This window comes from Vicia villosa, linkage group LG6 (assembly GCF_029867415.1).
Source record: "Vicia villosa cultivar HV-30 ecotype Madison, WI linkage group LG6, Vvil1.0, whole genome shotgun sequence".
Lineage (NCBI taxonomy): Eukaryota > Viridiplantae > Streptophyta > Magnoliopsida > Fabales > Fabaceae > Vicia > Vicia villosa.
In genome coordinates this window covers 137,034,771-137,055,753 of record NC_081185.1, presented here as the reverse complement: position 1 = coordinate 137,055,753, position 20,983 = coordinate 137,034,771, and the positions used below count along the sequence as shown (strand labels likewise).

The 20,983-nt window shown below is 34.7% G+C and overlaps 1 protein-coding gene across 2 annotated transcripts; it reads left to right on the top strand.

Moving 5' to 3' along the window:
- The first annotated feature begins 2,614 nt into the window (after nt 1-2,614).
- On the top strand, nt 2,615-12,098 carry LOC131610161 (mitochondrial Rho GTPase 2-like). 2 transcript variants are annotated; one of them, XM_058882038.1, is made up of 14 exons: nt 2,616-2,884; nt 3,258-3,390; nt 4,224-4,373; nt 4,861-5,037; nt 5,159-5,410; nt 6,104-6,172; nt 6,315-6,370; nt 9,825-9,906; nt 9,984-10,195; nt 10,342-10,411; nt 10,612-10,724; nt 11,208-11,358; nt 11,475-11,661; nt 11,849-12,098. In XM_058882038.1, exons 1-14 carry the CDS (start codon nt 2,685-2,687, stop codon nt 11,920-11,922), a joined length of 1,926 nt encoding a protein of 641 aa, XP_058738021.1. In that variant the 5' UTR covers nt 2,616-2,684; the 3' UTR covers nt 11,923-12,098. The 2 variants fall into 2 exon arrangements, with proteins under 2 accessions (XP_058738022.1, XP_058738021.1); XM_058882039.1 differs by lacking the exons at nt 11,475-11,661; nt 11,849-12,098 and having other exon boundaries at nt 2,615-2,884; nt 11,213-11,347.
- The last annotated feature ends 8,885 nt before the right edge of the window (nt 12,099-20,983 follow it).

Below are 20,983 nucleotides of genomic sequence, written 5' to 3'. Positions count from 1 at the left end.
GATGTATGCTATGGTCTGTACTAGACCTGACATAACATATGCAGTAAGTCTTGTAAGCTACATGGCGAATCCTGGAAAGGCTCACTGGCAATCATTGAAGTGGATTTTAAGGTACATAAATGGGTCTCTGAACAGAGTCCTAATTTATGGTGGAGCCTTGAGTGAAGATAGTAAAGCAGAAATTGAAGGATATGTCGACTCTGATTATGCAGGTTGTATGGATTCTAGAAAATCTATTTTTGGATATGTTTTCGCTATGTTTGGCACTACTATTAGTTGGAAAGCAACACTTCAGAAGGTTGTTGCTCTATCAACCACTGAAGCGGAGTATATTTCCCTAACTGAAGCTGTGAAAGAAGCATTGTGGCTTGAAGGTTTTGCGAAGAAGCTGAAACTTCAAGGTCGAGGTATCACTGTTAAATGTGATAGTCAAAGTGCAATACACCTGTCGAAGAATTCAGCCTATCATGAGCGAACTAAGCACATTGATGTGAGGCTGCATTTTGTCAGAGAAGTAATCGAGCGTGGGGAAGTCCAAGTGCTGAAGGTTTCGACTGAAGACAATGCTGCTGATATGATCACCAAGACATTGCCGAGTTGCAAGTTTTTCCACTGTATGCAGTTGCTAAAGCTGCATGAAGAAATCTAGTTGTTCCCTTGATGTTGTAGAGTTAAATCCAAGGTGGAGATTTGTGAGATATTGGATCGAACTCTAGTATGTCCGAAGGGTAACTTCTTGGTTCGACAGGATTAAGCATGAAGTCGAAGGTTGTTCACATGCTTGTGTCGAAAATGCTAGGGTTGTTAGCATATTAAATTAGGTTTTAATGTTTAAACCCTAATTTGTTAAGTTAGCTTGTTTATTAAGTTGGCTTGTGTAATGGCTCTTCTGGAAAACGCCCATTAGTTAGTATGTTAGGTTTTCTTATAAATAACATACTAGTCTCTCATCATTGCTAAGCTGCAAATCCTAATTTTGGGTGAGAGAGGTTATTTGTTATTTTTGTAAACTTGTAATCTTGTTTTAAGAGAAAGTAAAAGAATAGCAGTTATAACCAATTCTTGTGTTCTTCTTTTCTTCTCTAATTCCCTATTATATTTTGTTCTTGACATCGTTTTTCACAACAAGATATTTAATAAATGGAAAAGTTGTTTTTATTTTAATCAATTAGTTTGTCTTTCATTTGATTTTCTTTACTTTCCAGCAAAATAATTATAACATCCTAATCATTAATATTTTTATCTTTGAACTTCAAGATCTCCTGTGTCATATCCATTTCAACAATGCTTCACTATTTTGTCTTATTCAACCCTCCAGTATGTTTTACTCTATCACCATCACCTAATTCTTACACCCAGTCAAATGAAGAGCCAACTTCTAAAAAATCCCTGTTAAGATTTTCAACTCTAGTAAAGAATAAAGTAGAGGGTAAGATATCGGGATTCACCCAAATAATTGAAGTATCTTCATACGCTCACGAATGCACAATGGGTGTCACTTTCATTGATCGAATGATTCAGAGAATCAGGTGGAAGAAAAACAAGAAGCTGAAAGAAATTCATTTGCTCGAATGATAGAGGAAAATTCAAGAGACAGGCAAAGATGAAAACGTTATGTATGAAAAGGTAGGAATATAATCTAAAACATGATTAATAGTCCATATTTGTCTTAGACATTCAAGTACTCTAAAAATGTCTATTTGTCTTAGAGATGTGACACATTCAAAGGTCCAATTTCCAATGACAATAACATTATGAAGAAATTCCGGTCAAAGCTTGCACGGCAAAAACTTTCGTTCTTACAAGGATAAAACAAAGATTTAGGACAATTGTTCCGATTCAACTAAAGGTCTAAGGTCCTCGGCCCATTAAACAGATGAAATGCTCCAATAATAGTAAAAGAGTAAGAATCTTACGAAGGAAGAAAATACTTAAAGTTTCGACCCAGGATTCATCCTAGGCCCCACATCTCACGCTGCAACTCCCATAGAGCGTTTATAACTGCCACTCTTTATAAGCAACAAGCGCGCCATTTCACATGTATTTCAAATTCAAATTCTACTCTCTCATTTCAGTTACAAACGGACTCGACCGTTAAAACGATAACCTTGCGGGTCAGCCTCTCCACTACAACATCTGAGCACAAACAACTACATCCTCCATTCAACTACTTCTTATAACACATCAAAACAATAAAGTTTTGTTCTAATGCAAAGGCACCATCTCTATCCACCTCTACCACATCTTAAAATCTAAACATCATCTTCATTTTTACAATCCATGGAACATTTGACTTTTACTAACTATCAAAACACTAACAAATAGCCATCCAAATCATTATTTGATAATTTTGCATCTATTTATTGAGGTTTATCATGAGGTTGTCATTATTTTAGATACATGTAATAAAATTTGTAATTTGTTTATGAATTTTAACGAATAAAAAAGTATATATTGAAATTCAACATTTTGTATTAGATATTTGTTTTGTAATGACTTACTCAACAAATTGAAAAAAGTTCGAGTAAAATAATTTGACAAATACGGAGGGAGAGATTAGTAGGCAGTTAATGCTTAATTAATGCTTAATTAGTTATATTAAATTAAATTCTATATATGAACACAATTTTAAATATTTCTCGATTTTTTTTCTTCTTCCTTCTGTATCTCGCATCGCAGTATCCATGACAAAGACCGCAACCGATCGAAGCGGAGTCCGAGTCGTCGTCGCCGGTGACCGAGGCTCCGGTAAATCAAGCCTGATAGCTGCTATAGCGTCGGACTCATTCCCCGACACCGTTCTTCCCGTGCTTCCGCCTACTCTCTTGCCCGCTGATTTTTTTCCCGACTACGTTCCCCTCACCGTAATCGATACATCCTCTAGGTAATAAATTTCCACAATTAATCGCATTTATTAACTTTATTGAAAATATCTGGAAGGAATAATCACTTTCCACTTTTATCATTTAGCTTATTAATTACAGTTAACCTATGTTTTTAATCGGTTAATTACAGTTCGATAATTGATTCACCTAGTTTTTATACCTAAATTGTGTATTGCATTTATGCTGTTTTTTTTTTTTTTTTTTTTTTTGTATTATGGTTGTTGATGGCTTGATTTGAAATGTTTGATTAGAATTGATCATTGTTTAATATAGTGGCGTTGTGTGTTAAGTTTTTTTTTTTTCTCATAAGTTACGGCATTGAATCCGCAATATACTTGGAATAAAATTGTGTTGTTGATGTTATGTCTATAGCTTGGAGAAACAAAACAAGCGGAATGAAGAATTGAAAGGCGCTGATGTCGTGGTTTTAACATATGCTTGCAATGATTCTCAGTCCTTTTCGCGATTGAGTTCTTACTGGTTTCGGGAACTGCAGATGTTAGAGGTTGGTGCGTTTTTATGTATTTTGATGGCCCGATAGGAAAATGCTAGTATGCTCTTTCTATTATTAGGTGAACGTTATGTTGTCCCTCTAAATTATATGGTAGAATACCTGAAATTTACGGAACAATAACAATATTTATATCACTGAACATGTAAATCACAACCAGTACTTCAATACACTTTATGTAGAGTATTTTTTTTTTTTTTTTGCGAAGTACGTAGTATCAATCTTACATAAAGTTGGAATTCAAGTGTGATTAGTTAGTTTCACATTTCGCTAGGAATGAGCTAGCTGGAGAGTATATCCTAATAGACATGTCTTCATATAGCTAATGTCTTAGGGTTTTAGGTGGAGATGCCGTATCTTGCTCTTTTTGCTGCTCTGGTTATTAGTCGGTTGTTGGTCGTGGTTCTCGTCAAACTCCCCAGCTCATAAAATACCAACCCTACTATCACATATACTAATAAATAACTGTCTAAAGTCTATCTATTCTAAGTCTTCCCTAATGACGGAATTTCACAACTCTGTCTTCTTCGATTTTTTCCCCCAAATTTGTGCCGAGTACAAGATCTTTAGTCGCAATTTTCTAATCTTAACTGCCATCAAACATTTTCTCCCACTGTTATGCAGCCTAGTGTGCACCTTCTAAATTGGTGGCCTGGCTGGCTTGCAGACCAATAGATCAATATCTCGGATCCCATGACATACTCTCTCTTCGTATAAAGTGCATGAAATTTAACTAATTACTAATGATAAATAAACTGCAAATTGTATATTTCTATGCCTTTCTTTTTGATGATGCAAGAAAATATATTATCTATTTTGTGATACAGGTGACAGTACCTATAATTGTGGTTGGTTGTAAGCTCGACTTGCGAGACGAAAGCCAACAAGTGAGCTTAGAAGATCTTTTGGAACAGCTTCTAGAAGAGTTCAATAATGTTGCTACCTGCATTGAATGCTCTGCAGCAACACTATACCAGGTATATTGCATTCCCGAATTATCTTTTCACGAAGTGATGCTAACTTATTTAGTACTAGTATATGTAGTATTATATTTTCTGCATTCAAGATGGAAATCTATAAGTGTATCTTTCTGTTTTTGTTGATTAAATATCAATGAATCCTATATAGATTTTAACGACATCCACTACAACAATATCTTACAACTTACTGAAGTTTCCTATGTGTTTCCCTATTCTAAAATACAATCCCGTGCTTTATTGAAGGCCAAATGACCTTTAATCATCAAATACAAGAACTTCAAAAGACCCAAAAACAGCTAAATAGATTCCCATTCCTTCTTTACAAGTAAGTCAAGTGTGAAGTAAGAAGTTTGTGCATCTCTTCAGTATTAACTGTTTTGAGTTGTATATAAGGAAGGACATCATCTTCATAATATTATTTCCATATTTGACTTCAAATTTGCAATTAAGTGTTTGAAATTTAGTGTTGATTTTACATTTTTAGGTCCCTGAAGTTTTTTATTTTGCTCAAAAAGCTGTACTACATCCAGTAGATCCATTGTTTGATCATGAAAGTCAAGCTTTAACAGATCAGTGTGTTAGGGCGTTGAGAAGAATATTTGTTCTTTGTGATCGTGACATGGATGATGCCCTCAATGATGCAGAACTAAATGATTTTCAGGTTTTTGATAGGATTAGAATTTACTTTTTTTTTTTTGATTTTTCGTTTTATTTCACATACTCTGAGAATACAGTATTTTCACTCGTGGCTCCTTTATTTAAAACTTTCATTACATCTACAGGTTAGATGTTTCAATGCACCATTGCAGTCATCGGAAATAGCAGATGTCAAAACAGTTGTACAGCAGAAAGTACCGGAAGGAATCAACTCACATGGTCTTACTTTTCCAGGATTTCTGTATATACACAGTATGTTCTTAAGAAAAGGGCATCCGGAGACATTATGGGCCGTGTTAAGGAACTTTGGATATGATAATGATTTAAAACTCAAGGATGATTTCCTTCCTGTTCCAGCTAAGATTGCTCCTGATCAGGTTATACTCAGTTATATTATTGTGGAAATTTCATCATTCTCTTGTCCGGTTTAATGGAAAAGGTTGAAATAGTGATACTTTCATTTAAGTAAACAATTTTCACTATTGGTGTGTCAACAATAACCTAAAATGTGTGACGTTAAATTAGAAAGACTAAAATGTAATGCTGGTTATGCATGTTAATTGTACTAATACCTTTTCACTAATAGGTGTTTTCAAGGTTGATGGTTGCCTAAAACCAAGTGTACTTGGGGTTTTGCAAATATTTTCTGTGTACTTAAATTCTTTGGTCTATGATTGGTGATTTGAAAATCAAGTAGAGTTTATATTCATCTTAGAAAAGATTCTTTACATGTTTTGTGGTTATAGACTAGATATTTCCTTATCTGTTGTCAATTTAGTACAAATATGGCAATTTGGATTTCAATCAGTGTATTATTGATATTGACATATTATACGTGTATTCTTGTTGCTAGTTACTACCGAGGTAGGGAGAAAAATGCAGAAATTTGGTGTTACTGCTTTTATGATGCAATCATGTTAAGTCAAATGATGGTTTTAATTTTTAAAAGCAGCTCAACAAAGACTGCATTTTTTTACCAAAAAGTATTTTCCAAAATTTAGGTCTACAAGTCATTATAAATGTAGTTATTTTACACTTCCTATTCAACTTTCATTGACATAATCTTACAGAGTGTGGAGCTGACAGGTGAAGCTGTAGAGTTTCTAAATGGCATATTCCGACTATTGGATACCGATAAAGTATGTACTAATGATTTTTGTTATCACTTCCTTAACCATACTATGCACTTCAATCCTATCTTCCACGTTCTTTTTTTAGATGATATTCCTCATCTAACATGCATTTATCTGATTTGTTTCTTTGAACGTTGATATTCTATAGGATCGAGCCCTGAGACCTGCTGAAGTGGACAAGCTATTTTGTACTGCTCCAGAAAGGTCTGAACTTGCAACCCCTCCAAAACAAACTTTATGCATATAAAAAAAAAAGGAAAACTTGCCTTTTGATTGTTTTGGAAACAACCTCTCCACTTATGACAATAAGACTGGATATATCTACCCTCTCTAGACCCTACTTGGTGAGATCCTCATGCACTGGGTTGCCCTTGAAATAAATGATTAGGGATAATAGTTTCTTAAAAACAAACTGTAGCTATTGTTGGACTGTTATACTACCAGACTTGTATATTAAGAAGCATGGAAATCTTATTAAGACTGTTTGGTTCAAAAAGTAATTTATTGGAGTCATCACTAGGAATTTGGAATACGTGTGTATGTTAGGATGCATCTTCAAAGTTGAAAAAGTGTGTATGTTAGGATGCATCTTCAAAGTTGAAAAAGGAAGTCGTTACTCAATTAGCCCATTGGTTTAATAAATTTAGTTATATACGTAGTTGATTTGTTGTAAAAGATGAAGATAACCTAAAAGGGAAAAACACTCATGGAATTCTCCTCAATTGCTAGAGAGGACTTGGTGGCAAGAATTGATGCAGGGCCAATGGTGGCACTCACTTCTTTACCTAGGGGTTTGGCATGAGGAGCAGTGAGAAAAGTGGATAGAGAAGTAGTGCGTATGTTGTTTCAACAACCTTGAATGCTATGAGTAACATGTTGGATAAAAGCTTATTCAAGGCTTGGGGCTCTGGGAAGTTGCCTTGTCATGAATTTCTTGAGAGGAAGAAGGAAGGGAGATGTTTCAAATGTGGGTGACTCTTTAGTCCTGAGCCTAGATGTCCGAAAACAGAGGGGCAGGTCAGGATCCTTGCTCAGGATGAACAATCCAGAGAGGCTGTCGATCTGCTACATTTGGAAGGGGAACATGCATGCTAGGGATATGATCGTCAGGAAGTCTTACAAAATGGGAGTCCTCAAATCTCACATTGAGAGCGAGGTGGAATTTAAAGAGGAGTGTATTATTAGGATGTATCTTCTAGGTTGAAATAAAGTCATCTGTTAGTCTATTTGTCCATTAGTTAATTTAGTTGGTTTGGTAGTTGCGTTTTTTTGTAATATACAGATGCATTCTGCCTAGGGAAAAGGTACTTGTAAGAAATCTTGGTGGAAACTGATCTCTTAGTTGTAAGGGTTACCAACCTAGTAAGGTTGTCGAAAACCTTGTGAATCAGAATAATACCATTACATATTCTTTCTTTTTCTTGCTTTCTTGTTTTCTTGCCATGCCTGTTCTCTGTATTTTTTTCTTTCCACTACAATCCCCTAGGTTCCCATCTCAGGAGTCTAACCTTTTGAAGGAATATTCTTAATTTTTTTCCCAACAAGTCCATGTTTCTGTAGAATTAAAACAGAATATCATTTTACATATCACCCTGACAAGCATAAGATTATCCTACTGCATTATGAGAGCTCACAGCAATATTTGTTAAAAAGCTTGGTACAAAATGTTACTGATAAAACTAAAATACTAGAAACTGACACTGAACAGAAGAAATTTGGATATTAGGAATACTTAACCGATAATAATTCTGGTAAATGATTCAAAATCAGAATATAACACTTGCACAATTTACAATAGTTATAGGAAAATAGTGCAGAATATTAAGGAACACACAGCTTCAGGATAAACGGAACATGGTTCTGTTTCCCTTCTTGTTATGCCTAAGTTTTGTAACTGCTCCTAATAATAATTATAAGAATTGTTACTCTAATGATGCTAATTGCTGCTCCTAGACTCTAACTGCTACAGATAGCATTTATAATGGCTGCTCCTATGCCTGTAACTGCTGCTTGACCGCATATAACATGCTTTATTTGTGCCCCTCCTCTTATAAATATTCTTTCTAAGAGGTCTAACAATACTCCCCCAAAGAGACACCTTGTCCTCAAGGTGAAATGTAGGAAATTTGCTCCTTGTTGACTTCCACAGCACAGATTCCCATGTAGCTTCAAATTCAGGTAGGTCCTACCATTGAATAAGCATTTCAGTTGACCCATTAGCATTATTCCTGACAGCCCTTACTGCAGCAGGTGATACTTGGAGTTCCAAATTCTCATAAAGCATTGGAGGAAGAGGTTGCAAATTGCTTGTTGGAGTTAGGGCTTTCTTCAATAAGGAAACTTGGAAAACCTGATGGATTTTGCTCTCTGGTGGTAAATCTGATACAAATGTCACCGGTCTTATTTGTTTGATTATTTGATAAGGTCCATAGAACTTAGGACTCAGTTTCTCATTCCTCTTTTTACCAAGAGACTTCAGTATGTAAGGGTGCAGCTTTAGATAAACCCAATCGCCGGTAGAGAGAGTAATTGGTCTTCTAATCTAGATTAATCTGCATAAGCTTTCATATGAACTTGGACTTTCACTAGATTAGACTTGAGCTCATGTAACATTTGATCCATCTCTTGAATTAACACATTAACTTCTCCCACCACTGAAAGAATGGTAGAACCTTTGAGTAAATGGGGAGGGTCTCGGCTAGAGAGCTTTAAAAGGAGTCAGTTTCAAAAACTATTATAGTTGGTGTTGAACCATAGTTGAGCCCACCAGAACCACTTTGTCCACTGCTTCTGCTGAGTCCTGTGAGACACTTCAGATAGGTTTCCAAACTCCTGTTTACTACTTCGGTTTGGCATCAGTTTGGAGATGATATGCGGAGCTGAATTTCAACTTGGTACCAGCTATTTTAAACAACTCAGACCAGAAAAGGCTGAGAAATATTTCATCCCTATCTCACACAATGGTTGATGGAAAACCATGTAAGTTAACCATGTCTTTGATGAAAATTTCAGGAACATCCTTAGCGGTAAATGGATGACTTAGAGCCATGAAATGAGCATATTTGGTAAGACGGTCTACTACTACCAAAATCTCATTTTTGCCATATGCATTAGGTAGCCCTTCTATAAAATCCATTGAAATATCAGCCCATATCTCAGTAGGAAATAGGAATTGGCAATGGTGTTGTAGTATAGATTAGTAGGAGACAAGGTTTGATGGTGGAAAACGACTGTGAACGGTGATGGAGGCCAATTTTTTTTTGAAAAAAACAAAAGGAATTTAACAAATATTAGTAATCACAAACTTTAGGAAACTCGACAGCGGAATAGTGACGGGAAAGATCTGGAAGGGTCAACCTGAATATTGTTAATTATTACTTGGATACATGGATCCTAAGCATAAATAAATAGAGAAATGTGAAAACAAATCATAATCATAATAACATATTAATACAAAACCCAATCCTAGACATTTTCAAGTGAAGCCAATCTAACTGCAGTTTGATTTTAATTTTATGTGCTTCAACTATGATATATTAGTTGCAAATTATTCAGGCTGTTTCCTTCTTTTCAATTGTGATAACACTGAAATGATTAACAGTTGTATGTTAGTTTCTCTACTTGATTCTTATGTCTGGTACTTGGTTTTGAATTGCAGCCCATGGAATGATGCTCCATATAACGACGCTGCGGAGAGAACTGATATGGGTTACATGTCTCTTAACGGATTTCTATCCCAGGTGGGGATAACTTGAACTGTCTTTTAGGCTTCACAGTGAGTTAGTTTTTGATGTATTTTTTACATTTTATGATGCAGTGGGCCTTTATGACATTACTCGATCCACCATGTAGCCTGGCAAATTTGGTTTACATTGGATATAGTGGTAATCCTGCTGCAGCACTCCGTGTTACTCGTAGGAGATCAGTTGATCGCAAGAGACAAGCAACAGAAAGGAATGTGTTCCAATGCTATGTTTTTGGTTCTAAAAATGCTGGGAAATCTGCTCTGTTGGATGCATTATTGGGAAGGTGTTCTTTAAAACCAATCGCCATAGGCATTAGTTCATGCGCCTTTTGCATATAAGTTGATCTAATATCAAGTGCAATTTCATCCACTCTTAATGTTTGTTAATTTTTCTTCAAAGCAACACTTACTTACACCACCGATCTTGTAGGCCTTTCTCAAATAATTATACTCCAACTACGGTTGAGAAGTTTGCTGCAAATGCCATTGAATTAATAGGGGTGAGTATCATGGTGGGAGGACATTATTATTACTTATATGAATTTTAAAATTAAGAATTCTTTCTTTCATGCTCTGCATTGATGCGACATACTCTAGTGCTAATAAATATAAAAGTCACATTGATGTTATGGAAGAAGTTAAGTCAATATAATGTGCAGTTTTTATATATTTATAATCCTGCTGTTCATTACTATTGTAGGGAACTAGGAAAACTCTTGTATTACGGGAGATACCTGAAAGTGAAGTATCGAAAGTTCTTTCAAATCCGGATTATTTGGCAGCATGTGATGTAGCCGTTTTTGTGTATGACAGGTATAGTGCAAATGAATTTGCGTGTTCTTGCTTTGTTACATTTAAGCTGTTGCAGTGGTTGTTTTTCATTCTTTTTGTTGCTTTCACCAGCATTTTATTTATGGATATGTTGGTAAGCCTTCTATTGGGCACACTTATGTAAGGCACATGCCCAATAAAATGGCCCAGCCCTAGCCTAATTTAATCTTATACTAGTTTAAAGAACGAACGCAAGACTCATATTCACTTGTTTTTAGGCAAGACTACCCTCTCAGAGTTAAATTCATGTTATTTATGATTATCAAAAAATGATTCTTAAGTACTTGTATTAGTAATACTTTACCAGAGAGAGGGCTCTACTTAATGCCTATTCTATTGAGGCATCATGTATAATAAGTTTCTATCAATTGAACTAATCTAGTTCACTTCTCACTTGAATATTTGTTTATTTTTGGCATTTTGTTCCTGTATCTTAGTTTTTGCTCTTCTCTGCTTGTTTTCCAGCTCAGATGAATATTCATGGAAGAAATCCAGAGATCTGCTTGAGAAGGTTGCTGGGCAAGGTGATCTAACTGGTTATAGAGTTCCTTGCCTCCTCATTGCTACTAAGGATGATCTAACTCCATATCCAAGAGCACTCCAAGATTCAGTCAAGGTATTGCATTTCCATCCGAGTGTTATCTATCAAATTGTCGAATAAATTCTGCATAATTTCATAGCTAAGTCTGTCAGTTGATTGGGAATGCTGTCATCTATTTATTTTTGATATAGGTTACTCAGGAGTTGGGAATAGAGGCGCCCATTCATGTAAGTATGAAATTAGGTGATTCAAGTAACGTGTATAATAAAATTGTTAGTGCTGCAGAGCACCCTCATTTGAGCATTCCTGAAACTGAGATTGGGAAGAAAAGAAAGCAATACCACCGAATTGTTCAGAACTCTCTTATTTTTGCTTCAGGTGTTTCTCTTAACTTTTCCTATCGTTGACACTACGCATACACTACAAATTTGCAAAATATTGGTTTTTAATATGCTGTTCAAGTGTTGTTTGTTTGTTTGTTCTGTTTTTGAAAAATTCTAGTGTTGATTGTTTATTGGAAAAAAAGTTTCGATTGTTAAAATAGATTTCGATATTGAATTTACAGTTGGGACCGCTATGGCAGTTGTTGGTTTGGCAGCATGCCGTGCATATGCAGTGAAGAGGAATTCATCTGCTTAGTCATCATACAACTTAGTTTATGTTTACAAATATGACATAATTATTGGATTTGTGCTCGGTATATAGTATTAGTGTATACGTAACTTTATTGCGAAACCTTAAGTTAGAATGTGTTATGCATAGGAATTAGTAATTTCATTTATTCTTTTTTGGTTGAGTGCAAATAAAATTCAAAATTTGTTGGATATAATTTCAGTATTAATTGTATTAGTTGTCATTTTGTATTTTATATTAAAGGAGTGATTTAATCTATTTTGAGTGAAAGCACACTAAAATTATAACTGATACAGAACTACAACTACTATATGGTAGCAGACATAAGGCTTATTTGGTCGATCTGATTTACATTTTGATTACTCTTTTGTTATTAATACAACATGTATAAATTAATTTAGATACACTACATTATGCAATCTTAGTGTACATCTTGACCGAATTATTCTCACTCACCCCTGATTCTCTTAGCTATCTAATGAAATTTCAATTATATCCATGGTTTTCGTAAATGCACATCTGGAAGCACATTTTTTTTATAAAAAAATTTGGTTTATTCCGTAAGTATATTCATGGAAGCATTAAAAACATGGTGAACGTTGGGAAAATGCAAATTATTTCAGTTTAGTAATTCTTCTGGAGAAGCATCTATGGATACACTTGAGTTTTTCCCCGTTTCTCTTTCAAACGATGCTTGAAACTAGGGGTGGTAAAATGGGAGATGGGCCGCTGGGCCGGCCCGCGCACCCGCCTAAAAATGGCAGGTTGGATTGAGATTTTGGACCCGTTGCCCACCAAAGCTCGCCTCGTTAAAATATGCCGTCCGTTAAAGTCCGCCTCACCTATTTGTTAAGCTCGTCTCGCTTTAAGCTCGTACTTTTTTTAATTAATTCTAGTAATTCAAATTCTTGATGATTTTATTTTATACATTTATTTGTAAATATATGCAATATTTTTTTTGGTACAATTTATTTAAAAGATGCTTTATAAAAAATTGTTTAAGAAATAAGTGAAAATTTTAATTGTAAGATAAAAAAAGACTATTAATCTATAAAAAAATATAGAAAAATAAATAAAGAAAATAGGCGGGCAACCCCGCCGTCCGCCAGCCCGCCACCTTGGCGGGGCGAACATGCTTTTTATGCCCATTTTATTTGGCAGACTTGACCGACCCGCTCATTTTTGGACGGGCTTTAGGCGGGGCGGACGGTCCGTTTTGTCACTCCTACTTGAAACGACTTGAAGGTATCTAACACTTGATCTTTCGTCTTCAAGGTATATGCCCATGTTTTTTGAGAACAATCATCAATGAAAGTCACAAAGTAATATGCATTACCAAGTGATTGTGTCTTCATCGGACCACACTCATCGGAATGTACTAAATCCAACACTTCCAATTTCCTCTTAGGTTCGGATGACATAAAGGAAACCCGCCTTTGCTTACCCGTCAAAAATTGTGAACATTTTCTCAACTTTGCATCGGAAACACCATATAACACGTTCTTCTTAGCCAAAATACTCAAACATTTTTCACTCATATGATCCAAACGCTTGTGCTATAATTCAGATGAGCTATCATTGTCACAAGTGTTGATGTAGCACTTCGAAACCCCAAATTGGACGACATACAAGTTCAAATTCATTTTTCCTTTAGCAATCACCATTGAGCCTTTCTTTAACTTCCATTCATTGCCCGAAAAAAATTATCATATCATTCATTATCCAACTTTCCAACGGATAAAAGATTGGATCGAAGTTCTGGAATGTGTTTCACACCTTTGAGAACTAGAGTAATCTCATTGCTAGTTTCAACACAAATATCTCTCATTCCGATGACATTAGCTTGCCCATTATTTTTGATTCCGATGACTAGCAACTCATGTTCGAAGGCAGTGACTGGATTATAATTGATAACAAGCTTCCCATAACTCCTAGTCTTCAACCTGGAAAGCTTCCCACAAGCTTTCTTCTTTGACCAAATATTCCACCTTAGACGTTCGAGCTCAAAAGTCAAGCCCGCCCCGTTTACTAATGAGTTGGTGGGCTGACCATCCAATTTTTTAATTTTTCAATTTGATTTACTACATAAACGGAGCGGGCTTGATTTTTGAGCTCGGATGCCTAAGTTTTCCTGCCCCTCTTTTGGATGGGCTTAAACGGGGTGGGCCACTCACTTTTCCATCTCTACTTACAATCAAAGAAGACGGATGTGTAAGCAAACCCTTCATCAAGGTAGGAAAAAATTTCGAGACCTTATATGTATGAGACTGCATGGTCGACGAGAGCTTATTAGGATGGACTCGTACAACCTACATCACTAAATGCTCTATACATACGGTATCTATACATGGTAGATTCCACCATAGGAGAGTTTGGCTTCAATGACTCTGGAATTGGGTACTACAACATAAGGAATTAACTTAAGTCGACCAAGAAGGCTTAGGCGTTATATGAAAAGTCAATGCATGATTAACAATCGATAATGGATCAAGTGAGAACAGTCGATGCATGATTAACAATCAATAATTTCTCGAAGACTATATTCAACAGCAAGTGACAATCTCTTTATTTGAGAAGCTTGTTTTCCAAGTCGGATGAAATACTTATTTCCACAACAAATGGCAATCTAATACATTGTTTATAAAAAAATTCCATGCCACTTACTAATACATTTTGTTTTGTTTTAAATTTTTTAATGTTAAATAAATATTAAATCATTTATAATTTAAATATTAAAAAAAATGATTCCAACATTAATAAAAAGAAGTCTAACTAATTATGAGGTTCTTATTTATTAGTATGTAATTAAGTTACAATGTAACTAATTGTCATTATTTTAATTCAAAAACCACATAATTCAAGAAAGAGAAAAATAAAGGAAATGACAGAACCCGACCTCACCCTGTCAATGGTTAACAAATCTAAAGTTGACATTCCTAACTTGTTGTAAATGAGTAAAGGGGAAAAGAAAGAAATGAGAGTTTCTCAAACAATATTATTAGAAAAAAGGAATCGTGGTCCACCAACTCAGTAAAATCATAAAAAAAACTCCTTTGAAGTCCATGATCAATCCATAGAAGAAGTCAATTGCGTGGTCAGTTTTGCATTTAAGCCAACAATGTGAAGGAGGTTCCCACAAAACCTGTAAAATTTAGGAAGAATTAGGACGATAAATTTTGACATTGAAGTTCTTGATGATGGTGAAGTCATTGTTGGAGGAGTTAGATTTTTTTTTTAAAGTAATGTTTACTATAAATGAGACGTTAACATGAACCAAATTTAAAGCTTTCTTCCAATGAAACATATGCTTATTCAATTAGGCTTGATTACGAGAGTACCATATAATGTTGATAATGGAGACAATTGCAACTTGAATAACCACCTTACATTGAAGGTTCCATTTCAGTATGCACCCTTAACAAGTGTTTGGTGGTTTCCTGATGGAACATGCACAAACTACACATAGAAGGAATACAACAGTCTCTCAATCTTAGGTTATCATCATTAGGTATTTTATTATGACAAAGTTTCCAAACAAGGAAGGCCTTAGAGAGAGGAATGATTAGATTTCACAAGTGTTTGTTCCAAGTGTGAGATTGAAAGTTGATAGATTTGAAGGCATATGCTTCTCTCAAGGACAAATTTATTTAACATTAAAAAATCTAAGACAAAAAAATGTATTTTATTCCCTGCAATGTTAGCCAATTTTGATTTACCCCATGATAAAAAAATATTAATTTAAAAAAACATTTCCACGTGGATTTTTGCTGGTGCGGTAAAGCGGCAAGCAAAAGATTTGGAAATATTACTCTGGGATTTATCGTGTCCATAGAGAATGGTCGTTAGAATTCCATTCAACAATTTTTATGTTTTCGAGCTCGGGTTAAAATGGATTAAAAGCTAAAAGATATAAACAGGAAAAATAAATACATTCTTTGAAACTAAATAACTTATCAGGCATACAAATATACTCACTCGTCACAAATTTAAACCTACCGACCAGTTGCATTCAATCTACAATACTCGTTAAACTCATCATGTATCTCTCACATTAGTGTCCATCTCTGCAACTCCAACGAGACGTATCATAACCGAGGTTATCTCTAGCACAAAGTTGCAAGAACAACTGTATTCTCGCGTCGGCGATCTCTCGCGCAAAACTCAAACGCAAAAGCATTAAGCTTCAATACCAACGGTGAATATTGGCTCTAAATCTATCTCTAGAATCTAGAAACAAATAGATATCCATCCTCAATCAAGATTTGTGAGGTATATGTCTATAACAACACAAATCCAAATATAAATGCAAAAAGATCAAGGAAAGCAAAAGTTTGATTGGTAAAGCAAGTTTCACACAACTCCATGATCGATAAATATACATATGTTAAAAGTAAATATACAAAAAAATCCATTAAAAGAGAAGTAGGAAAAAAGGAGAAGAGATAAACCAAACATCTCATGAGCTCCGATTGATGAGAAATTCACCTCCGATCATCCAAATGCACGACCCGATTGTTGTTTTCTAAGCTAATTTATCGAAGAATGTTTGGTGATAGATTAGGAACAAAAAACCCCAAAATAGACCCTAAAAAAATTGGGTTTTCCCTATTTATACACTTTCAAAAACGCCCAGGCCGAGCTTAGCGCGCTAAGCCCACTTAGCCTGCTGAACAGAAAATTGAAATATTATTTTGGCCATAACTTGAGAACCGTCACTCTGATTTGCGTTCGATTGGAAGCGTTGGAAAGCTTATTCATTGCTTTATCTAAAAATAAATAAATATAAATGAAATTGATGATTTTTATCATATTTATTTTGAGTCTTATCCAACGATGAATTGCTCAAAATCGCACATTTGAAGCGGTGTCTTCGACATTTTATTGCTCATGCTCCAAATACGCACCAATACCTACAAAATGAATAGAAAACTATCAAAAGGTACATAAATTTATTGAAATTGCAAAGAATACATAATATATACAAATATAACGAAAACATACACATTCACGCACAAGTTGAGGAAAAAAAGAGGATAAGTGCCGCAAAACTATATACATAAACAAAATTAAATTAACTCAAAGAAACAAAAGTGACATCCAAGCAATTACGCAACAACAAGTTTGAAAAATATAAATAAATGTACGGTTCAAATGAAAAACGGTATACACAAAGTAAATACATACCACTAAACTACGACGATAACATAAGCACGAAACAAATGCAAAATACAAAGAATATGGCAAACATTCTAAAACAACACTAGTTCGCAAATGAATCACTTAGCACACAATCATCGATAGATGAAAAAAACACACAAAAGTGGGGTATTTTCACTCATCCAACAATCTTGCAAACAATAGATTAAATTATGCAACCATCCAAAAATCGCATTGAAAACACAAAAGCAAGAATCACAAGGGCCTTTCAAGGTTGTAATGTGGTTTGGTTAACAAACAAGGGATAATCCCTAAGGCTAATCGAAACAAAAACTTGCCTAAACCTAAGAGAGTGATCAATCCACAAAAGTTCAAAAAAAAATTTCAATCAAACTTCTTCATAATCCCAAATTTCAAAAACCAATCACATACTTATTAACACAACATTATTCCATACTCTTTTTGTTTTTATTTTTTAAAAACTTTTCTCTTTTTTCTTTCTTTTTCTTATTCAACCTCATAGCAATCAACCCATAAGTACACAACCATTTTCTCCCCAACTTGAATTCAATCGTATCATTATGTGAACACTCCTTACTTTCTAAGGCAAGGTGAAAAGTTATACAACAACACAAAGTTGAGGCCTCAAGAAAAATCAGCAATCAAAATCCATACAAAAATGAACTACATACTCATAGACAAACATCGAGTTCAAACAACATGAATAATGATAAAAAGCTCAAAGGGGTTACAAATGATCACACACTCACAAGGTGAAAAGACTATTTGGCTAGGTAGTTGTGCTCAAAATGAAATAAAATGCCTTGATCCTTTTCATGCCTCATATCAACACAAACAAAAGATTAAGCATAAAAAAATCCAGTTAGAATAAGAGTTATGGTCTCCAGCAAATGTAAACAATGGAAAATTACCTCACAAAAAGGTAGGAACTAAAGTAATTCACAAACGAACAAGTATACGAAAAAATGAATGACATAGAAATTGTAAAAAGCCTAAGTATCATGAATATGATAAGGTCTAGAAAGTGATAAACACATACCTTGAACATGTACAAAACTTTAACAAAATCATTACCATACACTCACAAGTTGAAACACTCAAACTTGGAAAATCACCTCCAAAATCCTCAAGCTAACAGATCAAAATTTGAATGACAAACAACCCAAAAAAGAATTAGAAATATAATACTATTATCTACTACTAAATAGAATTAGTGGAAGTGGGAAATAGGAGGGCCAAATGAATTCACTGGCGCAAACCTGCAGAGCGCGCTAAGCGAGATTGACCGCACTAAGCGGGCTCCGCAGGAAATGCAGAAAAACCAGCATTTCACCAATTTTTCATGCACTCCACTAGCACCAACGCAACTCATTTACGGAAACTGTTGGGGTGTCTCCCAACAAGCGCTTGTTTTACGTTGTTAACTCGACGCCTTTATTGTTTTGGTGCTTGGCAAGTAGCTTCCTCGCGTCATGCCATGGTGATGTCTCAGCGCGCAAACCTAAAGAAAACGTCCTAACAAAAACACTCAACAAATGTTACAAATACAAATATATGCAGCAATTATACGAACATAAAAGAAAACACAAGTATACAAATATGTACCCAAACAAGCACATATATACAAGTATAGAATAAATACAACTATAGACTTACAAAAAGGAAAAATTGGTGAATGTTGGATACACAAGTTGAAAAGTGAAGATTTGAAATAAAGAACTGGTCAAATTTCAACTTGTTTAGCCAACATTCACCGACACACCAACAATAGTATACTTATATGTAAACATATACAAGTAACCTATATGGTGAACATATGCAAGTAAACATGTACAAGCAAACATGTACAAGTGAAAATATATAATATATACAAAGCTCAAAACCATCGAAACTATTGCGATGCAATCCTAGACAAAACCATTCCCCGACAATGGCGCCATTTTGCTGCTGCGGTAAAATGACAAGCAAAAGATTTGGAAATATTACTCCGGGATTTATCGTGTCCATAGAGAATGGTCATTAGAATGCCATCCAACAGTTTCTATGTTTTCGAGCTCGGGTTAAAATGGATCAAAATCCTAAATAGATAAACAAGAAAAATAAATACATTATTTGAAAATAAATAACTTATCAGGCATGCAAATATACTCACTCGTCACAAACTTAAACCTATCGACCAGTTGCACTCAACCTACAATACTCGTCAAACTCATCACGTATCTCTCACATTAGTGTCCATCTCTGCAACACCAACGAGACATATCATAACCGAGGTTATCTCTAACACAAAGTTGCAAGAACAACCGTATTCTCGCGTTGACGATCTCTCGCGCGAAACTCAAACGCAGAAGCATTAAACTTCGATACCCACAATGAATATTAGCTCTAAATTTATCTCTAGAATCTATAAACTAATAGATATCCATCCTCAATCAATATTTGTGAGGTATATGTCTATAACTACACAAATCCAAACATAAATGCAAAAAGATCAAGGAAAGCACAAGTTTGATTTGTAAAGAAAGTTTTATACAACGCCATGATCGATAAGTATACATATGTTCAGAGTAAATATACAAATAAAACTCAACAAAATAGAAATAGGCAAAGAGGAGAAGATATAAACCAAAAATCTCACGGGTTGTCAGCTCCGATTGATGAAAAATTTACCTCCGATCATCCAAATGCACGACCCGATTGTTGTTTTCTAAACTAACCTATCAAAGAATGTTTGGTGATGGAATGGGAACAAAAAAACCCCAAAACATACACTAAAAAAATTATGTTTTTCCCTATTCATACAATTTAAAAAATGCCCAAACCGTGCATAGCGCGCTAAGGCCGCTGAACAAAAAAATGAGATCTTATTTTGGCCATAACTTGAGAACCGTAACTCCGATTTGCGCCTGGTTCAAAGCATTGGAAATCTTATTCAACGCTCTATCTAAAAATGAATAGATATCAATGAAATTGATGATTTTTCCTCATATTTGTTTTGAGTCTTATCCATCGATGAATTGCTCAAAATCACGCGTTTGAAGCGGTGTCTTCGACACTTATTGCTCATGCTCCAAATACGCATCAGTACCTACAAAATGAATAGAAAGCTATCAAACGGTACATAAATGAATAAAAAACGCAAAGAATACTAATATGTATAAATATAACGAAAACGTACGCATTCGCGCACAAGTTGAAGAAAAAGAGACGATAAGTGCCGCAAAACTATATACATAAATAACTACAAATTGACACTTATCAATTTTAAAAAGTAAATAAAAATAAAAAGAAAATCCACCCGGAGATGCCACGTATGCAAAATTGAAGATTTCATGCCACTTGGTAAACTGAGGGGGCCTAAAAACATGAAATATTAACATTACAAGGGAATAATCCAATTTTTTTATAGGGGATAATCTAAATCTCGCTAACATTACAAGAGAGATTTTGTATATTTAACCCTAAAAACTAACTACTTAAATAGCCCCAAATAAGAATTTACACAAGACAAACAATGATAACAATTATACTGCATAAAATATCACAGTGCATAAAATAATAGTGCATAGAATATCAACACCTGACTTTCTCTCTGTTTACATTATATAGACTCTTATATTGACAGATTCTTAATAGTTAAATCCTAAATTTGTCACACGTATACACTAATCAAATCCTTCATTTCTTAAAATCTACATCTATTTCTATAGAAAACATGTGAGCTAATATAATGATAACTTAATAGGTCTGCATGCCATACAATTGTAAGTCTGCAAGCCATACAATTGTTCTTTTGTTTTAAATTTTTCAATCAACACATGTATTAGAAAGTTATAGAAAGAATGTTACAATTATAATTAAATTTGTCTGTATAATAATTTAGAATACA